Source organism: Acanthisitta chloris, unplaced genomic scaffold, assembly GCF_000695815.1.
Source record: "Acanthisitta chloris isolate BGI_N310 unplaced genomic scaffold, ASM69581v1 scaffold2721, whole genome shotgun sequence".
In the NCBI taxonomy this organism is placed as follows: Eukaryota; Metazoa; Chordata; class Aves; order Passeriformes; family Acanthisittidae; genus Acanthisitta; species Acanthisitta chloris.
This window is the reverse complement of record NW_008657447.1, coordinates 28,952-40,693: the sequence shown is the minus strand read 5'-3', so window position 1 is coordinate 40,693 and position 11,742 is coordinate 28,952. Positions and strand designations below refer to the sequence as shown.

At 38.3% G+C, this 11,742-nt stretch overlaps 1 protein-coding gene across 1 annotated transcript in view; it reads left to right on the top strand.

The window, feature by feature from the left end:
• Nucleotides 1–5,682: 5,682 nt before the first annotated feature.
• The window catches only part of COL28A1 (collagen, type XXVIII, alpha 1), a gene marked incomplete at its 3' end in the record, with an annotated part of 32,477 nt that continues 26,417 nt past the window's right edge, over nt 5,683–11,742 (top strand). The window contains exons 1-5 of the mRNA XM_009084700.1: nt 5,683–5,764; nt 6,713–6,890; nt 7,871–8,439; nt 10,107–10,127; nt 11,624–11,683. Of these exons, the coding sequence (XP_009082948.1) occupies nt 5,753–5,764; nt 6,713–6,890; nt 7,871–8,439; nt 10,107–10,127; nt 11,624–11,683 (840 nt within the window). The remainder of the gene's footprint in view (nt 5,765–6,712; nt 6,891–7,870; nt 8,440–10,106; nt 10,128–11,623; nt 11,684–11,742) is intronic.

Genomic DNA, 11,742 nt, shown 5'->3' with positions numbered 1-11,742 from the left:
TTCATGCCAAGCTGTAAATAATGGCACCAGTTCTGTCAGAGGCAGCACTGGCTAGCTGCATCCCAAGGGCAGGGGGCACAGAGGCTTCCCAATGGGACAGCAGAGCAGGGACCCTCATCCCACTGCCCCCAGCAAGGGAGATGGGCAGGCTGGGGGCAGCCCCAGCCCAGGGTATCAGGCACCTCTATGGGACAGGACAAGATGGGACGTAAGCCACAGGACAGCATGCCCAGGCAGGGCTGTGGAAGAGCCACTGACAAACATCCCACTGCACCACTATGGCCAAGACTGATGGCCTCAGACTGAGCTGAAACAGAGCCCCCAGGTGCATGGGCATGGGCATGGGTGGGGGTGTCAGAAGAGGCTGATCAGGACGATTAAAGGCTCTGAGATTTAGTTTACTAGTACAATTACTTCTATGAGCTCTGAGTTTAATGCATATTATAAACAGTTATAAAATCCATAGAACAAAAGACACAAATTCTAACATTTATGCAAGTTTAGAGTTATACTGACAACAATGGTTGTAAGATAAATGCTTGTCTCTTTATAACACTATAAGTAATCACCTCTCTGAAGGACAAATCTATTCCCAATATGAAAAATATTACAACTTTAGAAACGTATGGAGCATAACTTTATCTAACAAATCTCTGTCATTTGCAAAATACTGTGTACTACATACAGCAACATGCTTTAACTTGCTAATTATATTCCTCTTCTAGTTATCAGACAATATCTTCTCAAAATGTGCTACGTAAGATTAAAGCATCTGCTCTTTACTGCAACTCCCTCAAAGTGTATGAGCTTCCACTCCTGAAAAATGTAATTACTGTATTTAAATAGTGTGAAAGAGTTTTGTATTGCTAATTAGAGTTATCATCATGAAAATCAGGCAGGTGGAAGAAAATAGTTATGCAAAGTATACTATACAATAAGAAGCAACTGAGATGTAACAGCAAATTCCAAATAACTACTTGTCAAAGTACTTGTCATTGGCACCAATGTAGCAAACCATATCTTTAAAATTTGGTTAGTTTTAATTTTAAGAGTATTTTTCATCTAGTTAAATGTTCAATACCACCAAATATTAAGTTTAATATTTAGTGTGTGCAAACTACAGCTGTACTGTTCATTTATGTGCTTTCATTCCCCTGTTAGGCTCCAAATACTTTTGAAAATAACTGTTATTCATGTATAGATGCATTCACATACTGTAACTGAAAATTAAAGGACAACTATTAGAATAAAAGCCAAAAAAAATAGGAAATAAGTAAACATCTTAAAAACAAAGGCCGATACATTGATATTGCATGCAGACAGATTATGAGTATTTACTTACCACCAAAATGCTCAGACTGAGCTTTTGGCTGTAGTATCTAGAGATAAAATAGGAAAGTACTGAAAACAGCCTCCTCCCTTCTATGTCTTGTTGGTGGGTTTTTTGCTGCATCTCCTGAAAAATATTGCAGAAGAGGGGAAATGCAGAGACAGGTTCATACCAGCGGTAAGAGAAAAAGTCATGTTTAGCACAGTCTCAAAGAAACATTAAAATCTGTTGGGAACTACACAAAGAGTAAATCTTTGCCATAAAAAGCCCTTACAGCATTTTCAGTGACAGTGAAAACACAATAGATCTGATTTGCTTTGACCAGCTCTTTCAGATTACATGCTCAAGACTTGTGCCAAAAAGCAAAGACTAAATTCTGGCTTCACTGGAATCAATAGTTCTGCAACAACTTATGTGTATACCAAGATTTCATTACAGGTTTTCATAAGGCTGTACCATTAAGAGATCAGTTTTCATATTGAAAAATCAGATTTTATCACAGAACATAGGTCCACATTAAAAAAATAACTGTAGCCTCAAGAGTTAAAAAAATGAAGTCAATTTGTCAAGATTTACCATATTTAGCTGACTATTCAGCCTGAATCCTGAGCTGTCAAATTCACTAGAACACATTTTGCAGTCAAAAGGTGAACTACAGGTTTTCATTTTATCCTTCTTCAGATAATCTTCAGTGAAGTTTTGATTTTTTAAATTTTCTTGTTCAATTACTTTGAGTATTTGAACTTTTGAACTGTTTTTCCCAAAATTCACACATGTGATACATTCTTTATAACACTGCTCTTTAATATCAGGACTCAAAATGTTATAAATGGTGTACTTTCATTACTTTATGAGTTCAAGTCAGGTAGGTTTTTGTTTCTTCTGGGCACTTTGGTCATGTCCTGACATGTATAGCATAATGAAATAAATACTCTTGACATACCATAACACCATGATGCAGTCAGGTTAAATGGTCAAAACTATCCTGAGGCCATGAAACACTAGAAGAAGATTGTGTGAAATGTGCATATTTTTAACAGCTCACAGCAGACGTGATATGTGCATTATTCACACTGAGGTGGCAAAAACATGCAAGCACATTTCAGAAGCATCATGTCAAGCTCTTTGGGACCAAAAACTTACAATCAGAGCAGAGGAAAATCAGAAGCATGATCTGTCTGCTTCATGCTGCTCCCACAAACTGGTCTCCCTGCTGGTTCAGTATTCCTGTAGCATACAGAAATATTCAGATGGTAATTTGTGCTATGCTCGCTCGCAATTGCTCCATCTCCAAGTGCTTGTTGGACAGCTGAAGAAGGACTAGTCAGGGCTCTGTCACATTCTAGTGACATGATATCATGCTAGAATACATTAGTATGCATCTTAAGAGAAAGTACTCAAGGTTTCTCACTAATGTACTGAATTTTCTAAAGTGAATGCACTGTTTACAGTTGAGCCAGACCAGGCTGTAAGAGAGGTACCCATACACAGATGAGAGGGACAGATGAAGTAGAGAGCACCAGGAAAGAGGTTTGGAACAGTCAGGCCTGTTGCTGCTTCTGCCCATTGGGAAGTGATAGTGAGGGCTGTTGCTGACACAAAAGGTCATGCCATGCAACAGCAACTGGAATCTCTAAGCCCCAGTTCTTCATTCAGTGTCCTTTCAAAGTGACCTTGCAACCTCATGTATCTCTGAAGCTGTCACTGCACTGACAAAGGGGTGTAAATATCACTTTTGTTTCATTTCTTAATAGTGCTTAAATACACTTGCAAAAAGATCTTGCAGATCTTTCTTCATGATACCGCTTCTCATGGTTCTAAAATGATAAGAAATTCCCTTTGAGTGAGTATAGTCTATTTACCTGTGGTTAGACCTCATTTCTCAGAATGAAATACTGAGATCAGACAGCTGAGAATGCTTGGATTTCAAACAGTGCTGAGAAAAAAATCCACAGATCTGAATATGCAGCACTATCTATGACCTCAGCTTCAGCTGGTGCAATTGTAACATAGCTTATATTCATTTCAGTTTTTGCCTCCTGCAAAGATTATCAGTCTTATTGCCAACTACTGCCATGTTGGAAGCATGGGGTGGGGTACCTGGGCCCAAATTAGCCAACTAAGTACAGAAGTTTGTAGTGTCATCTCCAAGAGATGTCAAAGATACATAAATATATTTAAATATTAGTTGAATATAATTGTAATTAATTGCGTGCTGAAGCATGCAATGTCTACACTCCTCAAGCTAAAACACAAAACTCTTTTATTTCCTTACAAAAAGATTCTTTATAACATTTAAATGACAGCATGAATGTTCCTAATCATAGCTTGTAAGGCATTTATTGTATTTTTAAAATACATATAGTGTAATGCCATTAAAATATTAAATAAGCACTTGGTAAAGTTTGTGGTAAATGAGGCAATAAGTCTTGCTGTTAATTTTTATTGGTAAGAGTTATCTCAGATGCATCAGGGCATAGATATTTCACATTGGTATCACTTAGGTTTTGATAAACTGTCACTATAAGAATAGTGCAGGTATTGAGAACATCACAACTTCAGAAGATGCAAGTCTGGAAGTGTACTGTATGTTATGTCACATACCTGGAATAATACCATGCCTCCCATGCAAACATATAAAAATGTGGAGGCCTCACTAAGCTTTTAAAGTTGCACCTGGCCAAGAAAAAAAGAGAAAAATTTGTCCTGAAGGCAAACATTATTCATTAATAAAAGGAAATATCCTGAAGCCAAGAACTTGCTACTAAACATACAAGCAGAATAGTTACTTAATTAAGAAATTATTTGCCAGCTATGTTTTAAGATAGGAATTAGCAGTGAAAATGAAAGAATAACAATGTTTTTCATATGGGAAGCATACAATCCCAACATTAGGTAACATGCTTTTTCTTGCTAAAATGAGATTTTTTTTTCTCAGTAAGATTTAGGGGCTATGGGAGATTTATTGTATCTATTTCAATTAAACACCATATTATTTGTATTCCCTAAAGGGCAAGAAATAGCCTTTTTGTTCCTCGCCTTAATCAAGATATGAATATGACAGTATAAGCATGGAAAATAGAAGTGGCTGAAGATAAACATCAATTCTTTCTAACCTTGAAAGAAGATTCTTTCTTACTTGTAACTGTAGCACAAATAGCTGTAGCTGAACTAGTTTCAGCTGAGATAAGGATGAGCAGTCAAACAATATGCAGAGTTGCATTCAAGCATCTTTGTTCACCAATTTAGCACTAATTACTGGCAAATATGGATAGAAAATAGAAAACCAGAGCCAATGTCATCAGCATCCAGCTGCATTGTCCCTCTCCTATTTAAACTGGAGCCAAAGCTGGATCTTTTCCCCACAGTCCTCTCAGCCTCCTTGGCTGTGACTGTCATAAGTGGGCTGAGCTGGTGTCCACTTAAGATGGAAAGGAGGACAGCAGTTAGCATCGGGTCCTCTTTGCCTGCCTGTAGGTAAAAAATGATGGGTCTACAGGAAAAAACAAAAAGGTATTTCTGTGAAGAAAGAGCTACTTGTTTAATATATTGATTTGTAATGCAAAGCTTTCTGAGGTTACTGGAGTAATTAGGTGACAAGCTGTAATCACTGGTAAAAGAGATAGCCTTCAGAATTCTTACACACCCAGCTTAGACTTTGAAGGCATTGTACTATGTGTCAGTCTTTGTTTTCTATTACAGTCTTTGAAAGGATAGATGTGACAGGCAAACCTGGAGAAACTGTAGTCTAAAACTGTCTTTACGCCTGTTCTGCCTTTCTTTACCACTTCATGCTACCATTTCACCAGGAACTGAAATTTCAGGTGGCCAAGTCCATGAAACCGCAAATATCTTTTTACTACAGCAGGTAACAGAAATCCCCTCATTATGAGGAGATTCACTTAGGTTTGACAGAGATTCTACAGACATGAACTGCTATGATGATGCTGAAAACATGATGCCCAGTACCAAATGGTGCCTTGCCAAAGCATGACAGATGTGCAGAAGTACAGTGGTAAAAGGTGTGTGGTAGTGATGGGAGAAGGAAGTGAACACAGCTGAGCTGGTGTGTAGGGATGTGTGTTGGGGTGGGAACAGTTCTCTTCCATATGTGTCCAAGTATGGATGAGGATTCACGTGTGGAAATGGCCGTGGGGCACTAAGCCTAGAATGCATATGAATAGCCTGGGGAGGAGGAGAGGAGTGGGTGGGTGCGGAGAAGGGGGAGCCAGGATTGCTGTTCTTTGCTTTTCTCCTTGCCTCTGTTTGCTGGCCCCTCCTGACATATGACACCAATTCTCACAGGAGCTTGCAGCCCAACTTCTCCCTCCTTTCCTCACAGAGCATCCAGCACAGGGAGGACAACGCAGCTGCCAATGAGCCCAGGGCAGCATCCTGCATCTCTGCAGAGCCGTTTTGCTTATGAACATTGAGGTAAGAACCCCCTGTCCTCTCTGTGTCTGTGGGCACAAGAAGTCCTGCCTAAGCTAGCAGGAGCCAAGAAACCCTGCAGACATGGCTGTGTTGGGAACTTCTGTGAGATGCTCCGTCTTGGCACTGGGCTGCCCTTCTGGTATGCATTGTGGCTGCCTGAGGAAAGTTTGCAGGGAGACGACAAGGAAACTGAAAAGGGGCAGGACTGACTTGTCAGTCCCTGAGCATCCTGTGAGCTGCTTCAGGTGTGTCTGTGAGCTCTGTGACAAACAGCTCTGGTCCCTGCAGAAGGAAGAAGTCCCATCAATAGGTAGCTGTCAAGCCTGGGCTCAGCACTCTGGGCCAGTATGTCCCCAGGGTTGCACAGCAGGTATATTCATACCTTGGCAGCACCCTCATGTTGAGACTGTTCCTCTATAGGATTTCTGGTGCCAGGGGGGCTGTGATGGAAAGGAGAAGTATGCATGACCCTCAGCACTTAAGTAAAGAGAACAGGGAAAAATTACGGTTTGCCTCCATATCTCCTTGTCTCCATGTCAGCTCTGAAAAAAGCAGGTTTAAAAAAAAAACAAAAACCCTTGTGAATTACACTTGGGGTTCATAGCACATCCACATAGGTACAGTCATGGTTAAGGTTTATGAGAACTACTGGTTGTATAAACACTACCAGGCAGTGAGAGAGAATTAAAATGTGTTTGCAAAACATCTGTCTCAAGTTTGTCATGTGCTATATATATGCACTAGGCTTGAAAATCACTTCAGTATGCTTCTGTTTGTTATTTATTATGTGTTTTAGAGAAGATTTTACCCAAACAAAATAAAATTAGTTTGTTTTTAGGGACTACAATTTAAAATACAGACTGCTAACCAACCTGTTGAAGCAGAATTGAGTAATATTTTATTGTCCTTGTACTGCTGTATTTCTGTATTATTATTTGTGTTGTTTAGGAAACAGAAACCAAACAAATGATGTTCCTCAGATGCTGGTGGCTTTTTTGGATACTTGAACACCATGAGTTTTTAGCAGAAAATCTCAGGGAAGAAAAAGGATATGGATTGAGAAGATCAAAACCTAAACACATTCTGTTAAATACTGTGGAAAAATATCCCAGCCCAAGTGATCAAGGTGAATATGGTAATTTTAAAACAGGCGTGGAGGTTTTTTACCCTGATTTGTTTGGATTCTGGACTACATGTCCAGGAGGATTATAAGGAATTTATAAGGCTGATTATAAGGAAAGATATTCTTTATAATCAGCCAGGTTTGCATCATTCTACATTTTCACATGCCTGATTTTTGCACTTTTGTCTTTGTCCATCTTGTCCTTTCCCTTTTGCATATGTCAGAAAAGGAGATTATTTCTGTGCTGTACTTATATAGCAGATAGCCTCTTACTGTCACAAGAGAATAATAGCCTATATACCTGTTTTTTTTCTAGAAGTAATGTCAACAGTAGTTTGGAAAATAAATACTCTGCAGATCCTGCTTTTGGACATTTTTATGTCATTGGCTGTGAGTGTCAGTACCAGGGACAAAATCCAGCTCTGTCAAAACACAAATTTAGACAGTGGAATGGACTGCCCAGGGAGGAGTTGGAGTCACTGTCCCTGGAGGTCTTTAAGGAAAGACTGGACATGGCACTTAGTGACATGGTCTAGTAGACATGCTGGTGTTAGGTCACAGGTTGGAGTCAATAATCTCAGTGGTCTTTTCCAACCTTAATGATTCTGTGATTCTGTGATCACATTCCAGTGTCTTACCCAATAAGACTCATTTTCCTGTACATGACTTCCACCTTCCCAGTCCTCATCCTGGTAGAATATGCAGTGAAATACCAATCAAGAGGACAGAACAAAAGTAAAAAAATGCTACAACATTCCTCATTTCATACTACATGACATCAACTCACCTTCAGTTTTTCATTCCTTGGGGCATCTGTTCTGGAGCAAATTCCTCAGCCTCTATATGCTCTGTATTCATGCAGGGCTCACACTTGTGATCACAGATGTTTTCAAAATTTTCCATAATTGCACACCCACTCTTGAAGCCTAAAATACATGTAAGGGTAGAATGAAATCACTCACCTCCATACCTATTTATTCTAGATGAAGACTGCATTCTGGAAATTGCTTTTTTACTGGACAGTTCCAAAAGTGCTACGGACTATAATCATGAATTGCAGAAAAAATTTGTACTGGAAACAGTAGACAGAATGAAAGGTCTGCAGCTTAGTTCTGGACGTACCCTTAGCTGGAGGATGGCTTTACTCCAGTACAGCAATACTGTTTTCATAGAGCAAACTTTCCATGACTGGAAAGGTCCTGAAGCATTCAAATCCCATATTGCTTCCATCACCTACATGGGTCATGACACCTATACAACTTATGCTATAACTAATCTCACACAACTCTACATGACCGAAGGGACTTTGGCTAGTGTGAAAATAGCCATGCTTTTCACCGATGGAGTGGACCATCCAAGAAATCCAGATATTTTTGCAGCTACAGCTGATGCTAAAGACCAAGGAATTGTATTTTTCACCATGGGAATGACCAGAGTGGCTGAGGAGGTTAGCAATGCTGCCAAGCTCCGGCTCCTGGCCAGTGTCCCAGCATCCAAGTTCGTTTTCAACCTCCAGGAGAAAGAAACTCTGGAGAAGGTTGTCAAAGAAATGGTATGTATGAGAAAGAAATTGCAATAGTTATAGGAACAAATGTAAAATTGTATTATTTCCAATATTTTGAAATGCTTCTGCTATTAAAGAAATCTGTAGTTTTTACATGTTAATGTGGCTCACTTACTAATAAGATCACTGTTTCCAAGTAGAGGTTTCCTTTCTCTCCTCACCATTCAGATCTTGTCAGCCAAAATATTTGAAGCTGGCAACTGAATTAGACTTAAAGAGACCTCTGTGAAGTTATTTTTATCTCTGTTTTTCCTCCTACATAAGGTATTTCAAACTTTCTTCCTTAAAAAAACCCAATTTTTGTACATCCTAATGCTTTCTTCCGTAGCGAGTAGGAAACTGACATTGCCTTTTGTACCAGAAAAAGATGCAGCTCTTACAGAAGTGAAAATAAATTTGTAGACCATGGAGATGGTTCAGTTTAGATAAAATCTGAACTTAGTGATAGAGATCTTTAAATTTCCATGGAAAGCCTACCACATAATCAAGAAGAGGTGTGTAAATTGAGCTTGAAGTTTTATTTGGGTCCCATTTTTCTGTATTTAAACTTCATTTATTAAAAAAAAATCCCCTGTCAAGTATGGAGACTAGAGCCATCCTCTAGCCTGTAAATCTAGTGACATAAGCTGTGGATGAAGTCCTGATCTGAGCATGCACAGACATATAAGCTAGAAATATGAATAACAACCAGGAGACTTCTGCAGTGAAATGGACACCTAAGTGATCTCATATAGGCCTGGAGCATGTGCCTAAGTTGGCTTTCCTGTCTGCCTGTCCTTCAGTTAAACAGCCAGCAACTTTGCATTGGTTTCCCCACATATCAACCTTCCCATCTTCTCTGCTACTACCAATACTTTCTTTATCACAGCAGCCACCTCTCAAGTGACTAAACACACTTTTTGTTACCTGTTCCAAACAGGTAGGCACCCTCAGGTGCCTTCTTCTGAGAACACAGCTGCTGTTTGCTTTAAATAATGGGTTTGTCATGTGCATACCTGTAAATTTTAGAGACCTATATTGCACTGCTGCTCATCAACACATTTATGTCCTCTCAAGATACTACATCAGTTGTGAAAAGTGGGAGGAATGCATTGTATGTGGTTGTTTCAACTCTACAGGTCTTCTAAAAAATAACACAGCTAATTCAATGATGATAACTTTATGTGATCACTGTCAAAGTCAAATATTTCCTAAGGTGTTCTTATTGTTGTTCTCATTTTGTGTGTGCCTAACAGTATGAACAGCAGAGCTTCTGATTTTCCCAAGTGTAGTGTAGGTATTGTTCACTACTAGAGAGCTGGTCTGTTCAGCATTTTGGAAACAGTGTCATTTCTGGGTGCACTGTTCCCAGACACCTAACTAACCTTTTTACTGTTATAATTTTAGCAAATTATGGGTGGACAAGGAGAGTCAGTGATTTCTGCAGCCAACAGTCTGTAACAGAAACTGAAAATACTTAAATTATTTTTTAGAATGGAGAGATTATTATAATGTTTGTCAGAAATTAAAATTTAATTAATGTTCATTAATATGTTAATTTCATAATTCAATTAGCTGCTGAAGCAATTTATTTTCACATCTTTCAGTGTCCTTTCTGTAGAGCTGGATTATGATTTTAAGTTTCTAATGTTATTTTCAATATCCATCTTTTACAGAACAATCTGTCTGAGGAAGAAGTAAGTAATTTAAGTACTTTTTTTTTTCCTGTACAGAACTACTGGTTAATACAGACATTTACAATTATATAGAAACATAGTTAAAGAAAACTGATAGCTCAGGAAGTTGGTTAAATATTGAGTCTAATGGGATTGCCTTCAAGTTAAACATGTTTTTGTATTTGCAGGACAGAGCTTTAATTTACTAATGTGCTTACTAATTACTAATGTACAAATTACTAATGTTATTTGCTATCGTAATGTATTTTCAAAACTGAAAAAGAACAATGTGTAACTATTCAGGTTCACAAGAATTTGTTGGTACATCTTGGCATGTCATCCAACAGACTCACTGGAAAAGAAAACATGACACAGAGCTGAATGTAGTGCAGTTCTAGCCCTTAATCCTCTTCCTATGTAATAGAGTTCAAAAGATGGGAAGAACTCGAAGCTGCAACATTGCACTTTTCCAGTTTGTCCACACTGTGTCACCCTGACTGCAGGCATTGGTAGGTCTGCCTGGCATTTTGGGGGGAATAAAATTAATTTTCCTTTTAAAGATGTTAGGGCTATTAAAGGTATAGTTATCTCAGACAAAAACTGTTCTCATGAGCAGCTCAAGCAAACTGTTAAATATTATGAGCATTTGCAAGACTTGAAACATTTTATCTTTCACTCATTTCCACTGACATGTTGATTTTTCTCTGTCAATATAAAAGTAGTAAGACAGTCAATGTTAGCCTTGGAAAACATTGTTAGTAATTGGGGTATTCAGATAAGAATGATATTTAAACCCTTCACTTCTAGACATCTCAAAAATAAGTGGAGGTTTAATAAATAACTAAACCAAAAATAAAACCAACATTCCTTATCCCTCCTACAAAAATAACTCCAGTATCTGTAATAATTCTCTACTATGGAATGGTTTTAAAGTTTCAAAAATATCCTAAAAAATTACATAAATGCAGCCAACATAATGATGTTTAACTGGGACATATGATGGTAGAGGTGATAGAAGATAAAAGAACAATTTAGAAAGTGTTATCATGAATTGCATTAACTAAATAAAAGTACACATCCATATATGTTTTGTTTATACATCAAGCTAGAGCTAAACTATGATCTATCCAACATATACTAGAGTTAAGGGATGTAACATGTTTTCTTACCCCATTGTCTTGGCTATCTCCACAGTGCCTAGTAATCAAAACAAATCTACAATGACAGACACAGCATACCTATCAATTGACGTTGTGAAGAGTTTGGAGGTTAAGCCATTGCCAAGATGATTGGAATTTCAGGAGTAGGAATGATATAAAATGTTGGATGGAGTGTAGGAGGCCACATTCTCGATGAATGGCCAACTTATGGTTAAAAAATTTCTGTAAAACATTTAATATAACTTCTGGTCATTACTGGTGTACTCAGACTAGCCATACACTAACTTAAAGGAAATGTCCCTGTGTTTTCTATCTCTGCTTTTAAAATATGCTGATTTGTAGTGTTATCATTCAAAGTGTCCCCAGGTTGCCACATATAACTGTGAGAAGGGAGACAGAGGCCCTCCTGGCCCTGAGGTAAGTAGCTGTCATTTCTCAAATAACTGATACACAGTATAAGTCAAGATTTAACTAAT